The sequence below is a fragment of the Panthera pardus genome, unplaced genomic scaffold, assembly GCF_024362965.1.
Source record: "Panthera pardus isolate Hobbes unplaced genomic scaffold, ASM2436296v1 HiC_scaffold_10, whole genome shotgun sequence".
In the NCBI taxonomy this organism is placed as follows: Eukaryota; Metazoa; Chordata; class Mammalia; order Carnivora; family Felidae; genus Panthera; species Panthera pardus.
Genome location: NW_026526655.1, coordinates 94000726 through 94021753, shown reverse-complemented (window position 1 = coordinate 94021753; position 21028 = coordinate 94000726). Strand labels below are relative to the sequence as shown.

The window sequence follows — 21028 nt, the reverse complement described above, 5'->3', positions numbered from 1 at the left end:
CATCACTCTCAGCCAATGGCCTCTCCTTCAGAGGGAGAAGTTCAGCCTTTAGATGAAAACTTCCTCAAACTTACTGTCCTGAAATATACAAATGGATTTATGTCTAAAGTTATTTTTCTTCTCTTCTTCCTGTTAAAATGGAAAGGGTGTCTCTTTTCTCTGCCTGTGCTCTGGATCTCATTCCAGTTTGTTTAGAATGGTGGTGATTACAATAAGCACATTTGACTTACAGTAGCCTCACCAATGAAGACAGTCATCTCACAAGACTTATGTCATCATAGACATGAGTGCTTTCCATATTCCATTTTGTCAGTGTCATTGGGAAATGTTATCCCTCAAGGCCACAAGACAGCTGCAGCAGTACCAGGCATCATATGCACACAACCACATATAGCTAAGTAGGGTTGTGCTTTCTTCCATGTGTATCTTTTTATTAGAACACCTCCTAGAAGCACCCCTCTCCCTTCCCATGAGGTCCTGCTGGCTGCAAGGATGGGGAGGTTGAAAAAACAAGTAGCTCGTAGCTTCCCAGCAAGGAATAATGGGGGTCGTGGTAGAATGATTGTCAGGTGGATTACTAGCAGTATTTGCCATATACCCTCCCATCTTCAAAGGGGCCTCCCTCTTTTCCTGTGTATCCATAGCTCTTTTCCATTAGTTTTGAATTGTGTACAAGTTTCTCCAATCCCCATTCCCTATCCCTGTATCTCTTTATTTCTTCCCTTCACACTTACACACACACTTTATCTCCCATTTACTCTTTAACCCATTGCTATCTGACTTCCACACAGAACCCAACCAAAGCCCCTCTTGCTAAGCTGATAATCACCTCTACATTGCTAAAAACAATAGATATTTTAAAGTCCTGGGCACCTGGGTGGCTCAGTCGGTTAAGCATTTGACTTCGGCTCAGGTCATGATCTCAGTTAGTGAGTTCGAGCCCCATATCCAGCTCTGTGGTGACAGCTTGGCAGAGCCTGGAGCCTGCTTCAGACTGTGTGTTTCCATTTCTCTTTTCCCTTCACCCCACTTACGCTGGCTCGCTCTCTCTTTCTCTCTCTCTCAAAACTAAACGTTAAAAAATTTTTAATCTTATATAAATTGACCCAACAACAGGATTCAACATAGCTGCTTCTCACTCCCTTCTTAAAACTCTATGCTTGGTTTCTTTGGTATCATATTCTCCCATTTTTCTCCACACAGTCTCCCTTCACCCCCATTTTTCCTGAGCTTCCTTTACTGGTTTATACTTTTCTATACAACGCTGTAGGTGGTGCAGGTTGAGACTTGAGTCATATTCTCTTCTCTCATCTCACTTTGCATACTCCATAAGCATTAGCATCCTCCAGAGCCTCAATTATCCCGTGTATAGAGAATTCCTACCTCTAGGTTTAAGAACTGTTTTCTGAGCTCCAAACCTAATGCCTATCTGCTTACTTAATATCTCCACTTGTGTCTCCTGCACCCCAAAAACATTCTAATTCTGAACTCACATCTTCATGCACTCCTCCCACCAACCTGCCCTTCCTTCAATGTTCCCTATTTCATTACCACTTTCTATACAATTCCTCAAGACAGAAACCCAAGATCTCTTCTTGACTCCTGCTTCCTCAAATTCCATGTCTAATTAATCAAAAAAACCTGCTGGGTCTACTTCCAAAATATCAAAAATATCCATGTCTCCATCTCCCTTATGTATGGACAGTAGCCTCTTGACCAGTCTCTTCACATTCACCCATCACACTTCCAATCCAGTCCATGTAAATTGCAGCATAGCTGCATGTTAAAAACATAAATTTCGGAGTGCCTGGGTGGCTCAGGTGATTGAGCGCCCCACTCTTGACTTCTGCTCAGGTCAGGATCCCAGGTCCCAAACTCCCAAGTTGGGCTCCATGCTGAGTGTGGAGCTTGCTTAAGATTCTTTCTCTCTCCCCCTCTGCCCCTCTTTGCATTCTAAAATTAAAAAAAAAAAAAAAATTTCAGACTCAAGAGTGTCCAAGCAGCAAAATAAACAAATAAAATAAAATAAAATAAAATAAAAATTTAAATACAAGTCTTGGGGTGCCTGGGTGGCTCAGTCAGTTAAGCACCCAACTTCATTTAAGGTCATGATCTCACAGTTGGTGGGTTCGAGCCCCACATCGGGCTCTGTGCTGAAATCTCAGAGTCTGGAGCCTGCTTCATATTCTGTGTCTTCCTCTGTCTCTGCCCCTCCCCCATCCATGCTCTGTCTCTCAAAAATAAACATTAAAAAATTTTTTAAATGCAAGTATTATATGTAACAAGTCTTAACTCCTTGTTTAAAATTCAATGGTTTTCTACAATTTTTAGAAAATGTCTGCCATCTTTAATGTGATTTCCATAGCCTTGCATGATCTAATTCTACATATCTGTCCAGCCTTATCTGCACCATAGTTCCCGTTCTATGTTCTAGCCACACTGGACATTTCACTTCAAGTGTACTGTTCTCCTTTACTTCAGAGCATTAACACTGATGTTTCCTCTATCTTGATTAGTCGTCTCCTTCACCTGGTTAGATATTTTCTGACATGTTATTTCCTCAGAAAGGGCTTTTCTTAATCCCACTATCCACGTTTGGCCACGTCATCACACACTTCTGAAGCACTTAGAATTTCCCCTTTTGTGACATTCATCCTTACTTACAATCACTTGTTCAGTGTCTGCCTTCCTCTTTAGATTGTGTAGTCACAAAGGCAGGGTTCTTGTCTCATTGCCTCACTGTATCAATGCCAGGTATGTATGCCTAGCTCATAGTAGATGAGCAATAAACATTTGATAAAGGCTATGAATCATTCTCACATTGTTTAATCCTAATTTTAGAAATAAAGACATCACTCTACTGAAATAATTTACATTGACTGAATTTTTAAAATGTATTTATTTTAGAGAGAGAGAGAACATGTGCACATGCACACGTGGGGAAAGGGTAGAGAGAGAGGGGAACAGAGGATTCGAAGTGGGCTCCTCAGACAGCAGTGAGCCCGATGCAGGGCTTGAACCCACAAACTGTGAGATCATGACCCAAGCCGAAGTTGGCCGTTCAACTGATTGAGCCACCCAGGCACCCCTAGGTTGATTGAATTTTAAGAAACCCACTTAAAGTTGATGTTGAAGATCAACTCTAATTCTTCTTGAGAAATGGTGTCCTATATAAGCAGCAATGGTCTGTAATCAGCATTATGTTTCAGTTTATTATAACACTATATGAGAGGCCTGATTGGAAAAAAGTAAATACAAATTGGAGTTCAATGTTAACTATTTTCAGATAAAATATTTATAGGAAAGAGGTATTTTCAGATGTACCACCTTAATCCTGCAAAGACTGTCAGTTGCTGAGTGGGGAAACTCTATCGATGTAGAATGTGTACTATAAGAACATATGCAACTTAAAAAAAAAAGTATAAGCCTTTAGCTAACAGTTATCAGAGACTGTGCAACTCCAGAAAGTATTAAATATGGATCGTTTTTCTTTATTTTTTTTTAAAAAAGATTTCATTTTTAAGTAATCTCTACACACAAGGTGGGGCTCAAGCTCACCACCCCAACATCAAGAATCACATGCTCCACGGACTGAGCCAGGCAGGTGCTCTGGATCAGTTTTCATTTTAATGGCAAACAACCACAAGACGCCATATCTTGATTATAGAACATTCTCACATAAAATTGTAAACAAAAGCATTATCTATCCTCTTTTGTATTACCATGGAAAGTAGCTGGAAAATGAATCATATATTCTGTGCTTTTAAGTTACTTTAGAAAGCAGCTGTGGCAATAGCATAGCCAGTGTTCTGAGGTTTTGGAACGCTCTCTGGCCAACGACTAAGAAATTGCTGGACGCCTGCATTCTACCAGCACCTCCCCTCAGGTACAACGGCTGTATGGCCGTTGGGGTTTTTACCCTGTCTCTTCAGGGTTGGGCTGATAAGTTCAGCAGAAGTCAAAGCCTTGCTGTAAATCCCTACAAAGTCCACGTAGGTCCATACAGAAAAACACCTTCCCGTAGCACACAATGACCACTAATTATAAAAATTACACCGTCCACAATTAGGGTTCCACTCGGGGCGGGGACGACTTCCTCCATATTTAAGGTCTCAATGAGGTGGCGATTAGCATCTTCACGACAGTGAGCACCACTTCTTCTCCTCCCCTTTCCCAGATTGGAAAAAGGCTCTCACTGCTGTCCCCTTTAGCCGTGCCCCGGAAACCACCGTTACATTTTCCAATTATGAAGAAAAACAAGCCTACGAAGACTACAATTCCCGTCATGCCTCTTGTAGGCGCCGTCAACGCGCCGTAGCGGTTAGTCATCTTTCCCACTTCCGGAATTGCAGGGTCTGAGGCCTAGCGGTCGCGCGCACGCACCTTTTTGCCAACAAGACTAGGCACTCGGGCCCTGTGCCGACGGCGACGTGTGGCGTCACGTGGCGCAGGGTGCGCCTGGTCCGCGCGCTTGCGCGCGTCCCAGGGGACCGCTGACGGCTAGCGTGCTTGCGCGGAGGCGGGGGACAGAGCAGCTGAGGCTGCGGGGGCCGCGGGGCCAGACGAAAGAGAGGGCGGGGCCAGCTCCCTGACCGCGGCGACAACACACCGAACAAGCGCCTGGGCCCGAGGAGAGCGATGTTGTGGTTCCAGGGCGCCATTCCGGCCGCCATCGCGTCGGCCAAGAGGAGCGGAGCGGTCTTCGTGGTATTCGTGGCAGGTGAAGGGGGCGGGGGCCCGAGTTGTGGCCGGACACCCCTCCGGCCTACCTCCAATCCTAGGGTTCCCCAGCCTTTCCTCCGTGCTCTCGACAGGCCCTGGCTGCCGTGCCTGTTTTCTCAGCGCCTCCCCCTTCCGTTTGGGGCACGCCGGGCCTGGCTAGGCCTCCAGCTCCTGCTTCTCCCGGCACCCCGGCGGGAGGCACCGTCCCCGCCTCGCCCCTAAAACGCGCTGAGCCCCGCCCACAGCCCTGCGCGGGTCTCTGCAGCCCACCCTCGCTGCGCCTCTCGCCGCGCCCCCTGACGAGTTGGCGCAGATAGACCCCAGCACCTCCCTCTCGGGCACCCTGGGACCCCTCTCTGTCACCTAGGACCCACTTCGGGATGCTTCAACGCTTGTGTAGTTACTAAGTGTTCAGGTGGGAATAGAGAGACAGGCCTTTCGACAGGCATTTGGGTTCGTAATTAATTGTGGACTGTCAGGAAGAAAGCTGTGTCATCGGTAAGCAACAAAGAGAAGCCACCTGATGTTCTCGGTTACTGGCGGTCGTATGCTCCTGAGACGCAAACTTTTGAGCTTTACATAGGTTGGATTTTTTTTTTTTTTTTAATGATAATAGGGGGAGAGAGTCTAATGTGGAATATTTGGTTTGTTGCAAGTTGATTTTTTTTGTACCATTTGTTTAGAATAAGTAGATGTTCGGTGTTTGGTTCGTTCTAATATCCACAGTTTCGAGAACGTGAGCTAACTCATTTATCATGTGTTACTCTGGGTTATTTTGCTCAGTATATTATTACTACCCTATTTTATTACAGAAATCTTCTAGATTTACAGTAAACCTATGCCTTTGTGGTTTTGCTGATTCTCATTACATGAACCAAGTTAGTGTTTGTGACCATTTGAACTATATTATTTTAACTATTTGTGTTTAATAACGGTATGCTCAAATTATTAACTAATGACTTGGAGAGACTAGATAATAGCTCTATAACTTGATGCAGCACAATGAAGAACAAAAGCTAAAATATGAATTTCACTTAACATTAAATTTGAAATTTATAATTGTTTTAAATTATGCCAGATTTTTAGCTTAGTGGTGTTAATTAGAAGAGTTTGAGTAGTTTATATCCTCTTATGCAGTTTTAGAGTTTATAGTCTACATACATAAGTGCTGTGATACTGTAAGGAAAAAAAGTGGATGAAAAAGGAAAGAAGAATTAAATGATACTTAGCTGTGCTTATTAAGAGTACAGTAATAGTTTTGGGGTGCCTGGGTGGCTCAGTCACTTAAGCGTCAGACTCTTGATTTTGGCCCAAGTGGTGATCTCAGGGTCGGTGGGATCCAGCCCCAAGTCAGGGTCTGTGCTGACAGCGCGGGGATATTCTCTCTCTCTCTCTCTCTCTCTCTCTCTCTCTCTCTCTCTCCCCCCTCCCTCCTTCTCTCCCTCCCTCCCTCCCTCTCTCCCTCTCCCCCTCTCCCCCTCTCCCTCTCTCCTTCCCTCCCTCTCTCCCCCTCCCCCACTCATGCTCTTTTTCTCTCTGTCAAAATAAACTTGTTTTAAAAAGTGTACATTAATAGTTTTATGACATTTAAGTTCTGTTTTTCACATAAAATCTCAGTTGATTTTTGTGTAAGTAGAATAGGTTTTATTTTACCCATTTTATAGATGAGGAAATATATGTCCACAGTGGTGAAGTGACATGGGTCACATAGCAGGGTCACAAAAAATATTTCTATCTTGTCCTGACAAATTTTTTTAGCAGCTTCAAAAAAAGTCTTATTTTTTTTTGTTGTTTATTTATTTATTTTGAGAGAGGGAGCAGGGGAGGACCAGAGAGAGAAGGGGAAAGAGAGAATCCTAAGTGGGCTCCAACTCCCAAACCTCGGGATCATGACCTGAGCTGAAGTCGGTCCCTTAACCGACTAAGCCATCCCGGTGCCCCAAAAATCTTTTATTTCTTGAGAAAAACTGAACAACTGTACACTTCATGTATTATTGGAATTGGTGTCATAGTCAGGAAATTTAGGATTATGGTAGTCATTTTTTAAACAAACACAATTGAAGATGTCTAAATGTTTCTAGGAGGCACTTTTGGGTTAATCAGTTAATTTGAAATAAATGCTAGATTTAATAAACAAACATATGGAAACAGTAGTGCTAATTATTACAATAGTAAAATAAAGTTAGAGATCTTTGGGGCTTTGTGTGTAAATATACATTCTTCAATTAACTTTTTACTGATGAGCATGTGTTACATACTTTTAGGATATCAACGACTCTGATGAATGTTTCTTGAATGTTTTCAGGAAGACCATTAGTCTGTCAAAGGAGTTTGTCCCTTGACCCGTTCAAAATACTGTTGGCTTTTGTAGAGTTTTAGAAAGTTAATCTCCAACACTAGGCAGAATTAGTTTCACTCCAGGAATAGATAGACAGGGGTCATGAAACTCCCAACACTTACGTGTTGCCTAGAGCTTTGTTCATAACATCAAAGGATATAACCAGAACTCATGATTTTCTTAGGTGGGAGACCTCAACAACAATAAACCAACTTAGTAGAAAATTAAAAAGATGTCTTTATGGCTGAAAGAAGTGGTCTTAAGGGTATACTTTGGTTCATGTAAACCCCTCAAGTGGGAAGCACTTTAGGCAAGTTCTTTATATTTAGTGAAATTTTCATGGATGAATTAAAGAAAATTGTGGGATTGAGACTGGAGAGATTACTACCAGTTCAGACAAGAGCAAGTATTTTCAAAGTATTATGACTATGCAAATTGAAAGTAATAAAACTGAAAAAGATTTTGATTCTATTCTTGGGAAGGTAGAATATTCTGACAATGATCCTGAAGCAAAGGTGTCAGTTCACAGAGTAGTGTTGCTAGTGGGCTAAAATTTTCATGATAGACACTATTTATTGCCTTTTTTGGTTAAAATAGACCACAAAAGCTTTTAGATTTTGACTAGTTGATGTTTTCTGGGTTGGAATTCCTGGCTGTACTAGGAAAACACACAATTGAAGATGTCTAAATGTTCCTAGGAGGCACTTTTGGGCTAATCAGTTAATTTGAAGTAAATGCTAGATTTAATTAACAAACATATGGAAACAGTAGTACTAATTATTACAATAGTAAAATAAAGTTAGAGATCTCTTTGTTTCTGAGATTGTATTTTTTTTTTTTAGATTTTTTTATTTTTAAGTAATCTCTACACCCAGGTGGGACTTGAATTCACAACCTCAAGATCAAGAGCCACATGCTCTACCAACTGAGCCAGCCAGGCACCCTTGTATTGTTCTTTTCAAGTGCTTTTATTTTGGATACTGCTGAATACTACCATGGATACAGCGTTTTTTGCTAAAATTTTAGGCTGATCTAACTCCATAGCATGGTTTATATACTTCTTAATAATAAGAAACTAAAGATACTGAAGTTGGCAATTAATAATCTTGCTCCGTAGAGTTAATATAGTTCTTAGTGAGTTAAGTAATTCCATTCATCCTTACATCTCTATTAGTCAAGCAGCTGTTGCTGCCACTAGGCTGAATGATGGACAGACATTGCTAGTGGGGATGTGATATTTGGGACCCTACCTACATGGTACAACATAATGAAAAGTACCAATCTCAGAAGTAGCAAGCGAATCTATACTTGTAGCTACCCACTTGACATCCCCACTTAGATGCCTCACAGGATTCTCAAGCTTAAAAGTATATTTACTGCCTGAACCTGTTTTTCTCCCCGCCCCAGTTTTCTACATTTTAGTAAATGACACCACTTTTACATCCAGGTGGATAAACCGAAGTGTGGAGTCACCTTTGACTCTCAACTCTTTAGTCTCCTGTCTGGCTTTCCCTTTTGTTCATGACATTCCCAGTCACACAGACCTTTTGCTACACATAAAATCCGGCTTAGTGAACTCTGCATGGCTTAATTTTTTCATCCTTTAGGTCTTACCTTAAATGTTGCCCCAGAGAAGCCTTCCCTGACCAATCTAAAAGGGTCTTACTATTTTCTTTCCTAGATCTGTTCTTTTTTTTTTTTTTTAACGTTTATTTATTTTTGAGACAGAGAGAGACAGAGCATGAACGGGGGAGGGGCAGAGAGAGAGGGAGACACAGAAACGGAAGCAGGCTCCAGGCTCTGGGCCATCAGCCCAGAGCCCGACGCGGGGCTCGAACTCACGGACCGCGAGATCGTGACCTGAGCTGAAGTCAGACGCTTAACCGACTGAGCCACCCAGGCGCCCCAGATCTGTTCTTTTTTTAACAGTATTTATTACTATAATTATAATTGTTTACTAAACAAGTACTTTTTTTAATTTTAATTTTTTTAAGTTTATTTATTTTGAGAGAGAGACAGCATGAGTGGGGGAGGGGCAGAGAGAGAAGAAAACAGAATCTCAAGCAGGCTTCACACTGTCAGCACAGAGCCTGATGCAAGGCTCGAACTCATGAAGCTGTGAGATCATGACCCCAGCCGAAACTGAGTGGGATGCTTAACCGACTCAGCCACCCAGGCGCGCCAACAAGTACATTTTTGTACTGTTAGATTTTTAAGCTCCAGGGCAAACAATGTTTCCTTTGTTTCACATTTAGATTATAGCCAATGCCTAGGACAATAAGAATGGAATAAAATAGTGAACGTATGAAAGAATGAATGAAAAGGATCTCTCATGCCTCACAGCCTTCTCTAAGACATGTTTGTAGTAAGAATGTTGCCATATAGTTATTTTCTAGGTTGATAATTTTGTCATTTACTTGGAATTTTACATTTCCTCACCCCATAGTGTTTGAAGATGTGCTCTGAATGATGTCACTACAAATGATAATTTTCCCAGTTTGCTTCCTCAATATCTGGAAGACTGTTACTGGCATTCTTTTTAGTCCTAGTCTGTAGATGCATTCTAGTCCCTGTTTACTTTTCCATGACCAGATTTCTCAAGCTCCTGTTCCTAGATCCCATTTCACGTAGGATATACTCAAATGTGCAGCATTAGTCAATTATTGTAGGTATGCCAAGATACTTACTGTACCAGAAATTTAGCTGTTTGTTCCACAAAACACTTATTGAGGCCCTGCTGTATCCCAAGTACTTGACATATGCCAAGTTGTATTGTAGGCATTTGAGTTATGTTAGTAAATAAAAGGAAAACAATCCTTGCCCTCTTGGAACCTGCATTCTAGTTGAGGGAAACAGACAGTAAACATAATAAGTAAAACACATAGTTTATCAGAAGGTGATAAGTATTACAGGGAAAAAGAGACCAGGAAATTAGGGAGCTTTGGGAATGTTTTAAGGCTGTCATTTTATTTAATTTATTATTATTATTTTATTTATTTATTTAAAAAAAATTTTTTTAACGTTTTATTTATTTTTGAGACAGGGAGAGACAGAGCATGAACAGGGGAGGGTCAGAGAGAGGGCGACACAGAATCTGAAACAGGCTCCAGGCTCTGAGCTGTCAGCACAGAGCCCGACGCGGGACTCGAACTTACGGACCGCGAGATCATGACCTGAGCCGAAGTCGGGTGCTTAACCGACTAAGCCACCCAGGCGCCCCATTATTATTATTTTAAAGTAAACTCTAGGCCCAGTGTGGGGCTTGAATTCATGACCCTGAGATCAAGAGTTGCATGCTCTATTGACTGAGCCAACCAGGAGCCCATAAAAGCTGTCATGTTTTGTTTTGTTTTGTTTTTTTAAAGTAGGCTCTATGCCCAATGTGGGTCTTGAACTCATGACCGTGAGATCAAGAGTCATGTGCTCCACCAGCTAAACCAGTCAGGCACCCCTAAAAGCTGTCATTTTATTATTTTTTACTTTATTTTATTTTATTTTATTTTATTTTATTTTATTTTTTTAATGTTTATTTTTGAGAGAGAGAGAGAGAGACAGAGCACGAGCAGGGGAGGGGCAGAGAGAGGAAGACACAGAATCTGAAGCAGACTCCAGGCTCTGAGCTGTCAGCACAGAGCCCGACATGGGGCTTGAACTTACGGACCACGAGATCATGACCCCTGGGCTGAAGTCGGACATTTTACTGAGTCACCCAGGGGCCCCTATTATTTTTTATTTAAAAAATTTTTAAATTTATTTTGAGAGAGAGCATGAGCTGGGGAGGGGCAGAGAGCGAGAGGGAGAGAGAGAATCCCAAGCAGGCTTAACTCTCAGTGCAGAGCTGGACACAGGGCTCCGTCTCACGACCAAAAGGTCATAACCTGAGCCAGTATCAAGAGTTGGACACTTAACCATATGAGCCATCCAGATACCCTAAGGCTGTCATTTTAAAGTATGAGTAGGGAAAGCTTTATTGAGAAGATAATATTTGAACAGAGACTTAAGAGGGTTGAGCATTAACCATGTAAATATCTGAGGGAAGAACATTCTAGGCAGAGGAAACAACTAGTACAAAGACCTTAGAGTGTTTTTTATATTAGCAGAATAGGAAGAAAGTGAAGACAAATGAGGTCACAGAGGTAACTGGAGGCATGAGGCCATTTGCAGGGACTTTGGCTTTTACTTGGAGGGAAATTGGGAGCCATTATAGGATTTTGAGCAGGGGATTGATATGATCTGAAATTTTTAACAAAAGTTTCTGTGTTAAGAATAGACTGAGCAGCTTTGCCACATCTACTGCAGTCAGCAGACTGTCGACATTCCAGAAAATGTCGGCATCCACTCTGAAAGGATGTACAGTTATTGTGAAAGGCCCCAGAGGAACCCTGCGAAGGGACTTCAGTCACATCAGTGTAGAACTCTGTCTCTTTGGAAAGAAAAAGAAGAGGGTCCATGTTGACAAATGGTGGGGAAATAGAAAAAATCTGGCTACTGTTTGCGCTCTCTGTAGTCATTTACAGAACATGGTCCGGGGGATGGGAGTGGGGTGCCTGGCTGGCTCAGGTGGTAGAGCAGGTGACTGTTGACCTGGGTTCGTAAGTTCAAGCCCCGTGTTGGGCATAGAAATTACTTCAAAAAGAAAAAAAAAACATGAAGAAGGAGGCTACACTGGGCTTCTGTTACCAGTTCTGTATATGCTCACTTCCCCATCAATGTTGTTTTTCAGGAGAATTGTTCTCTTTTTGAAATCTGTAATTTCTTGGGTGAAAAATAAATCTGTAGGATTTGGCTGAGTCTGGCATTGCCTGTTCAGTATCTCAGGTTCAGAAAGGTGAGTTAATTCTCAAAGGAAATGACATTGAACTTGTATCAAACTAGCTGCTTTGATTCAGCAAGTCACAACAGTTAAAAAACAAGGATATCAGAAAATTTTTGAAGGTTATCTACATTTATGAAAAAGGAACAGTTCAGGCTGATGAATAAGATCTCAGTTGTCCAGCTATAGAAACAGAAAGATGCCAGATGATTTTTCAGGCTTATTTGTGATATTTTAAAGGTGCAGTAAAGGTTGTATTGATTTTTTGGGGGAAAAAAAAGGAATAGATTGAACAGGGAGATCAGTTTGGAGGCTGTTGTAATCATCTAGGTGATATGTATAGCTTAAATCAGGGTGGTGGCAGTGAAAGTGGAAAGAAATAGTTACATTCTAGATATATTTTGGAGATAGAGTCAACTGAAGTCAAGGATAAGTAAAATTTTGGGCCTAAAAACTGAAGGGATGGAGATACCTTAAATAGTTAACCGACATGAGGAATGCTGAGGGTGGATTAAATTGGGGAAAGGCCGCACTTGGGAAGAAAACAGCTTACAGAAGAATAGAGAATTATCTCATTTTTGTAAAACAAAACAAAAAAAAAAATGTGGCCTGGGAACTTTTTAAATCTGTAAGTTGGCAGAGGTTGTTCACCTGAAAGTGCTTGAGAAAGCACTTTGCTTAATCTCGGAAAGATTTCATCTGACTTAGGTAAGTTTTCGTCTGCCCACCACTAAGTGGTTATGTCAAAATCTAGATATTACAAGTCTAAAATGGAAGCAGTGGCTTGACAGGTATAACATAAAACATTTTGTCACTGAAGTGTGATGTACGGTATATTAAGTAAGATTAAGTGAGCAGCTCAGTGCATTTTTACTATTAAAACACTTGTAACTCTCATCCAGATAAGATGTATTTCCAGCACCCCCAGAAGGCTCCTTCATGCTCTTTCCCAGTCAGTAGCACCGCCATCCAGGTAGCCACTGTGCTGAATTCTGTCACTATAGATTAGTTTTGGGTCAGCATAACTTTTATAATTACCATACCTAAAATAAAAGGCAAGTCCCAAACCACAAATAGAATTGCATCAGCATCTATCTACCTTGGGGAAATTCTGGAGAGTAATGCTGTGCTGTTGGGGGACATTGAGCTTGACAAAAGTCCTCCATGAAGGAAGAGTGTTGTGCTTTTATTTTCTAAAATCACATGTACGGGGGCGCCTGGGTGGCTCAGTTGTTAAAGTGTCTAACTCTTGATTTTGGCTCAGGTCATGATCCCAGGGTCATGGGATCAAGAGCCCTGTGTAGGGGTCCATGCTGAGTGTCAAGCCTGCTTAAGATTCATTCTCTCTCCCTCTCTCTCCCTCCCTCTCTCTCCCTTTCTCCCTTTCTCCCTCTCTCCCTTTCTCCCTCCCCTTCCCTCTACCCCTCTCCTGCCCCTCACCGATGCATACACACTCTTTGTCTCTCTCAAAAAAAAAAATTACATGTACAAAAGGCAAAATAGCCCTGTACGTTTCTATTATGACTTCCAGTTATTGTGATACTATGTGCATCATACTTTGAATGTCTTCTTTTAGAAAATACAGTACTTTGTAAAATCTAGATAGTGTCATTCTTTTTCATTATGTCTTATTACTTTTTTTTTTTTCTTAGCAGCCTGAGCTGTTTTTCATTACTTTTATAATGTTAGCAATGCCATAGTCATGCTCTTCATTTTATGGGAAAGTTTTTGTTTTTAAATTTGATAGAAAATAGTATTTGTGCAATTATATTTTATTTGAAATTCCACATTCTGGGGGAAAAGAATCAGCTGATACTGGCCTTATAAATATCCTTGAAATGTGTTACAGGTGATGATGAGCAGTCAACACAGATGGCTGCAAGTTGGGAAGATGAGAAAGTAACAGAAGCATCTTCAGACAGTTTTGTTGCTATTAAAATCGATACCAAAAGGTTTGCTTATGTGTTAATTTTTTTAAGTATTATAACCGTTGTCTTTTGTTGTGATTTATGGTGATACTCTTAGACTATAAGAATGTTGATTTTTCTCTAAGGCGTATTGGGACCTTAAATTCTGATTGCCATTATCCAAATACATCATGTATCTTACTGAAAAACTCTGAAGTTCTGGTTTACCAAGCAGCTATGTGACATGCACCAGGAATGCAAAAGAACTTGTAAGAACATGGAAGTAACTGTAAATTATATATTGATTATCTCTGAACGGTTGACCACTCTTTTGGGTCCTGTTTTTGGGAATAAGGCTGTTTAATTCAATAGGAATAGTACTTTTTTTTTAATATGAAATTTATTGTCAAATTGGTTTCCATACAACACCCAGTGCTCATCCCAACAGGTGCCTTCCTGAATGCCCATCACCCACTTTCCCCTCCCTCCCACTCCCCATCAACCCTCAGTTTATTCTCAGTTTTTAAGAGTTTCTTATGATTTTCCTCCCTCCCTCTCTTTTTTTTTTTTCCCCCTTCCCCTCTCCCATGGTCTTCTGTTAAGTTTCTCAGGATCCACATAAGAGTGAAAACATGTGGTATGTGTCTTTCTCTGTATGACTTATTTCACTTAGCATAACACTCTCCATTTCCATCCACATTGCTACAAAATGCCATGTTTCATTCTTTCTCATTGCCACATAGTATTCCATTGTATATATAAACCACAGCTGCTTTATCCATTCATCAGTTGATGGACATTTAGGCTCTTTCCATAATTTGTCTATTGTTGAAAGTGCTGCTATAAACATTGGGGTACAAGTGCCCCTATGCATCAGCACTCCTATATCCCTTGGGTAAATTCCTAGCAGTGCTATTGCTGGGTCGTAGGGTAGATCTATTTTTAATTTTTTGAGGAACCTCCACACTGTTTTCCAGAGTGGCTGCACCAATATGCATAGGAGTAAGTACTTTTTAGGTCCTTCAGAGTACCTAATATCCACAAGTATTTTTTGTTAATCCATTCCATCTCTTCCCTTTAAAAATGTTTTGTAGAAAATTTCAGACATACAAAAGTAAGTGAGTAGTGCAGTGAAGTCCCACATACTTGTCAACTACTTTGGTGATTAACTTATAGTCAGTCTTGTTTCAGTCACCCGTTATCACTCATCCCATATAATTTTGAAGCAAATCTCAGTCATCACATCACTTCATCTATATTTTAGTGTGTCTTTAAAAAATAAGTTTTTTAACATGAATTAACATAAATTTAGCATGCAAAAAACTAAATATTTTAACATAACTGTAATACTTCAAAGCAAATAAGTGATAGTTTCTTAATAGCAAATATCCAGCTATTTTTCACATTTTCACTTATCTCATCTATGCCATAGTTGTATTCTTAATTTATTACAGTTTGTTTGGTTCAGGATCTATCAAGGTCCACACATTGTGATGTGTTGATCTTTTTCAAGGCTCTCCCCTGCGCGCCCCCCCCCCCCCCCCCCCCCGGTATGTTTTTTCTTTGTAATTTAGTTTTTGGAGAAACAGGTCATTCGTTCTTTAGTTTCCTGCCATGTGGATTATTGTTGACTGCATCCCTGTTAGTCTCATGTAGTTTATTTCTCTGTCCTCTGTTGCTTGTAAATCAACAGTTGGATTCAAGTTAGATTTTTTTTTCCATCAAGACTACTTCATAAATGGTGGTATGTCTTCCATTCTTCCATTATGAAAGCATATAATGACCTCTTGTCTTACTTTATGATGTTAGCAGTAGGCATCAATGATCAGCGCCTAGAAACATTAATTTGTTAGCAACTACAAAGTGGTATTCCTTTCATTTTGATATTGATAATATCAGAATGAATGATGTTTGAAAATTACTGCCAAGATTAAAATATTTGGAAATTTACCTGTAAGTTTGTAAATTTTTTAGTAAAAATTTTCCAATATTAAAAATTTCATGAAACAAATCATAGTGGTTTGCCTCAGAGCAGCAGTTATTCAACTATATATTTATTGAGCTATATAATACTTTAAAAAAAAGAATCTTACCATTTTAATGTATATCCTGTCATTTATGTTTTCCATTATCTTGCAGTAGCACCAGAAATAGTAGGAGGAATGTAGGGGTATTGGAAATGTGGAAGAAATGAGAAAATCAGAATTCTTGAGGTTATATACAGACTGATGTATCTGGTATTTTTAAAAACAAAAAAAATTTTTTTTTAAAACAAATTTCTAAAAGTAGATGCAGGGATACCTGTGTATAGTGATGGTTGAGTTTTGTTTCATTATAGACTGCCTGATAATAGAATCTAATGTGTCTTTTAAATTATGAATAGTAAATTTTATGTATTGTACAATAATAATGAAATTAATGTTGTAGTAACATTTAGTGTCTATGAGTTTATGGAGATAGCCTGCATTGAAAATAGATTGGTAGGAAATACATCAGAATTTACATTGGTTATTTCTGGGAAGGTAGGACTTGGTAATTTTTTTCTTTATACTTTTTTATTATATTTTCAGATGTTTTTGTGGTAATCATGCTTTATATTCAGAAAATGGGTGTAAATTTTTGGAAAGATTAATTTGATTCTTGGTATTATTCATTTGCATTGATCAGTATCTCTTACTTGTATCATAACGTTAAGACTCTCCTGTCCCTGTCCCTAACCACCCAGTTTCCTTCTCTGGAGTAACCAAATCAAGAAAACGCATTTTCCTCCCCTTTTTAAATTCTTGTTTATTTACTTTTTTTTTTTTTTTTTACAAAAGTGGTAGCATTTTGACATACTTTTTTGTACCTTTTTAATGATTGCATAATTAGTTTTTACTGGTAGATATTTAGGTTGTTTTGAATCCTTTATTTTTACAAAGTATTATGTTATCATTTGCAGAAGTAAATCATAAGCATTAATATCTTTTGTTACAAGGCAAGATGCTGTATTCAGATACACTTGCTGCTGAGAAAGCATCATGGCAGATACCAGCTTGATTTTTAGCCATCAGATCCAGCCACCAGTTTGTGTGTTGCAAGAATAAGTGGCTCTTTAATCTGAAAATTATAAAACATACCGGGAAAGGTCTGTAAGACAAGAATTGCACTTTTCTCCTTCCAGCTGATGACTATGAAAGGAACTAGTAGTTTCAGAGAAATACTTTTAATTGGTAGAGTAAATTTCTGTAAAAACAACTGGATATTTGGGGGGAAATATTTGAATGCATCTAGTGATTTTCTGTTTGATTTTGTTTTACAGTGAAGCCTGCTTACAATTTTCACAAATCTGTATCCTTTCAATGAAGAATTGGTTTGATAAATATTTTGCTTGAGGATTTACCTTTCTTTTGGTTAATTCACGAAATTTAGAAATTACTCATTTCTATTTAGGAGCTCATGCATTCTTGCTTTGAGGAACTTTATACTACTAAGTGTCCTTTGAGATAATACGTTGTAGCAAATGGGATTATAGGGAGTCTTATTGTCAATATCTGGAAAGCAATATGGAGCAGTTTGGAATGTTAGAAATAATTGTCAAGAGGCAAGATGTAAAATTTACAATAGATGGAATGTAATGGATGTTTCAGATAGGCAGTACAGATAAATCATAAATCAGTTTACTTATCACATGCATGACAAGCATAGTGATACTGTAGTTGAAATTATTTGGTAAACATGTTAGCTGATTACACGGTGAAATTCACAAAGATTTGCTTTGTTATCAGTAGCATTTCATAAAATTATCCCCTTGTTTTTTCACGAATCATTAGACTTAATTAAATTGTACAGATCCTGTAGTGTGTGTTCCATCCAGTTTCTTTATTGGAGACAGTGGAATTCCCTTGGAAGTAATAGCAGGAAGTGTTTCTGCAGATGAACTTGTTACCAGAATTCACAAAGTCCGGCAGGTGAGAAGGAAGAGAATTTATTTATATAAACATGGGAAAATGATATGTCAGAAATTTGACATTAGAATATTTTTGGAGTTGCTCTGTATATTCAGGAACCTGCTATGCCATTAAACTTGAAAGGTAGAAAATACTGTTTTCCTGGATTGGTTTGAAAATAGCATTATGAAGTTATAGGTACCTATGCCTAATGAGTGACTTCTTACTCTCCCTTCTCTTTACACTATTACTTTGTTGCAAAAGAGAGATTGAACATTAAGGTCCCAAACTGTACTGCTTGACACATTTTAAGGAACTTAGTCAATTTGGGCAAATGGCTAATATAGCTTGAAACTTTTTTCCTTCAATTCTAATTGGAAGAAAAATCAACAGTGTTTAAAAACCTTTTTATGCTCTTCTCACATTGTAGTTGAATTCCACAGTGTGATCAGTGTGATTATGCCATGTTTAGGATTATACAATCTGGATCCATCTACTTAGAAAATTTAGTACTTTTCCCTCCTATAGAGACAGTTGACTTACTCATATTTTGGTCTAATCTGCCTTGGTAAATTTAGATTCTTATCTGTTCATTAAATTACAATGTGGTTTCTCCCTAGATGCACTCATTAAAAGGTGAAACATCAGTGGCAAATGGCAGCCCGTCAGAAAGTTCAGTCTCTACTCCATCCACATCATTGGAACCTAACAACACTTCTGAAAACTCTCAGTCCAGAAATGTAGAGCCTTGTGAGATACCACCCACTTCTGATACAAAGTCAGATTCTGCAACAGGTAATTTTTAGTGTACCCTTTTGGGTACAGTAGAAGTATTCCTTTACTTCATTTTATTTTTTTTATTTTTTTTATTTATTATTTTTTTTTTAACGTTTATTTTATTTTTGAGACAGAGAGAGACAGAGCATGAACGGGGGAGGGTCAGAGAGAGGGAGACACAGAATCTGAAACAGGCTCCAGGCTCTGAGCGGTCAGCACAGAGCCTGACGCGGGGCTCGAACTCACGGACCGCGAGATCATGACCTGAGCCGAAGTCGGCCGCTTAACCGACTGAGCCACCCAGGCGCCCCCCTTCACTTCATTTTAAAGGCCTGGAATTAATATCCTTAAAAATAAAAATACTGTGTTTCTTCCCTGTCACATTCATTTAACTTAAAATTTAAAGATTGTCTTAAATATAGGTGTTGGTCATATAGTGGCATTTTTTTTTTTTTTTTTTTTTTTTTACTTTTTTCTGTCCCTGTGTTCTTAGCAGTTTTACAAATAACTTTGCAGCTAGAGTATTTTGAAAGGTTCAAATGAACTGATGTATTTGGAATTGTTTTTATAACCTATAAGATATGTATACATTTAAAGAATAGTATTTGCATTTTAGAATTAGAATTAAAAGATCATTGTAAAATAGAGCTTGTGGAAATAAGAGATGTGACTACAGTGGGGTTGATAGAGGCAAAAGAGAAATTTTATACTATATAATGGGGATTGTGTTCAGAGTTGTTTGGTGTAATATAGCTTGTATTAGACAGCATAGCGTTAGATAAGTCAAGAAGTTAACAGATTAGTATCCTAAGAGATGATCCTACTCTAGCATCCCAAATAGCCTCTATTTGATATTTAATGACAGGAAGCTCATTTCCTTGCAAGGAAGCTTATTGTCAAAGCCCTGGTTTTTAGAAAAATTCTTCTTCATATTGAGATGAAATTTGATGCCCTGTAATTTCTCATTAACTTTAGTGCGACTTATGAAGTTAAACATTAACAGGTTTTGAATATTTGAAGAAGAGCTACCAGGTTCTCTGTCAGTAGCCACATTTTGAGGTTTTACATCTATAGATCACGCAAATTCTGGATGCCTACAGAACTAGGGGACACTATTGTGAATGTAGCCTGGTTAGCTCTACAGTAGGATACTTACCTTTACATTTACCTGGATATTTATCATTGCCAAATTCTTCATTCCTTTTTGAATATGTTTTCCTCTGGTATCATTTTCTTTCAGCCTGAAAAATTTCCCTTAGCATTTCCTGTTTTACAGGTCTTTTGGCAAAATACTTCTCTTCCTCTCTGAAAAATGAAAGTGTCTGCTTTATCTTCATTCTGGAAGGATATTTTTGCTAGATACAAAATTTGGAGTTTACAGTTGTTGTTTTTTTTTTTTTTTTTCAGCACTTTAAAGATCTTCTGGTCTCCATAGTTTTCTGATGAGAAGTTTCTGTCAGCATTGTTTCCCCATATATGGAATGTATTGCTTTTCTCTCTGCCTTCAGGCTTTTCTCTTTGATTTTCATCCATTTGACTATAAAATGCCTAGATGTGTTTTTCTTTGTATTTATTCTGCTTGGGTTTTGCTAAGCTTAGATCTCTAAATGTATAACTTTCACTAAATTTGGGGAATTCGGAGCCATTATTTATTCAGATATTTTTCTCTTTTTCTCTTAACTTGCTAGAAATAATTACATGTATGTTAGACTTCTTGATACTATCCCACAGGTTTATTTTTTCTTTTTTTTTTTTCTTTTTTATTCCTCTATTTAGATCGGATAATTTTGTTGATCTCTAAGTTCACTGGCTTCTTTATCATCTCTTTCTGCTCTTGAGCACATCTAGTGAATTTTTATTCTATTCTATATTTATTTTTAAGTAATCTCTACACCCATTGTGGGGCTTAACCATAGAACCCTGATATCAAGAGTCATAAGTGAGCCAGGCAGGTGCCCTAGTAAATTTTTATTTTATATAAAATTAGGTAATATATTTATACTCTTTTCTTTAAGTTAACCATTTTTTAGTAGATTTTTTTTAGAGCAGTTTTAGGTTTACAGGAAAATTAAGAGGAAGGTACAGATTTTGTGTATACCTCCTGCCCCACTGTCTACATCCCCCACCAAAGTGGTACATTTGTTAGAACTAATGAACCCACATTTGACACATCATAATCAGGCAAAGTCCATAGTTTACAATACAGTTTTCTCTTGGTGGTGTGCATTCCATGAGTCTGGGCAAGTGTATAATGACGTGTATCCATAAGTATAGCACAAAGTATTTTTCCTGCACTAAATGTCCTCTGTGTTCCGCCTTTTCATCCGCAGTGATATTTTTACTGTCTCCATGGTTTTGCTTTTTCCAGAATGTCATATAGTAGTCTTTTCAGATTGGCTTCCTTTACTTAGTAATATACATTTAATCTTCCTTCATGTCTTTTCATCACTTGATAGCTCATTTCTTTTTAGAGCTGAATAATATTCCATTGTCTAGATATACCACAGTTTATTAATCCATTCACCTACTGAAGGACATTTTG

The 21028-nt window shown here is 38.8% G+C and overlaps 1 protein-coding gene across 2 annotated transcripts in view; it reads left to right on the top strand.

Moving 5' to 3' along the window:
* The first annotated feature begins 4489 nt into the window (after window positions 1-4489).
* UBXN4 (UBX domain protein 4) overlaps window positions 4490-21028 on the top strand; it is a 44144-nt gene continuing 27605 nt past the window's right edge. Inside the window, exons 1-5 of one of the 2 annotated variants that reach the window (XM_019454789.2) lie at window positions 4490-4720; window positions 13723-13825; window positions 17082-17110; window positions 17612-17730; window positions 18330-18504. In XM_019454789.2, the coding sequence (XP_019310334.1) occupies window positions 4639-4720; window positions 13723-13825; window positions 17082-17110; window positions 17612-17730; window positions 18330-18504 (508 nt within the window). In that variant the 5' untranslated portion in view covers window positions 4490-4638. The remainder of the gene's footprint in view (window positions 4721-13722; window positions 13826-17081; window positions 17111-17611; window positions 17731-18329; window positions 18505-21028) is intronic. The other variant, XM_053909226.1, reaches the window with a different exon arrangement.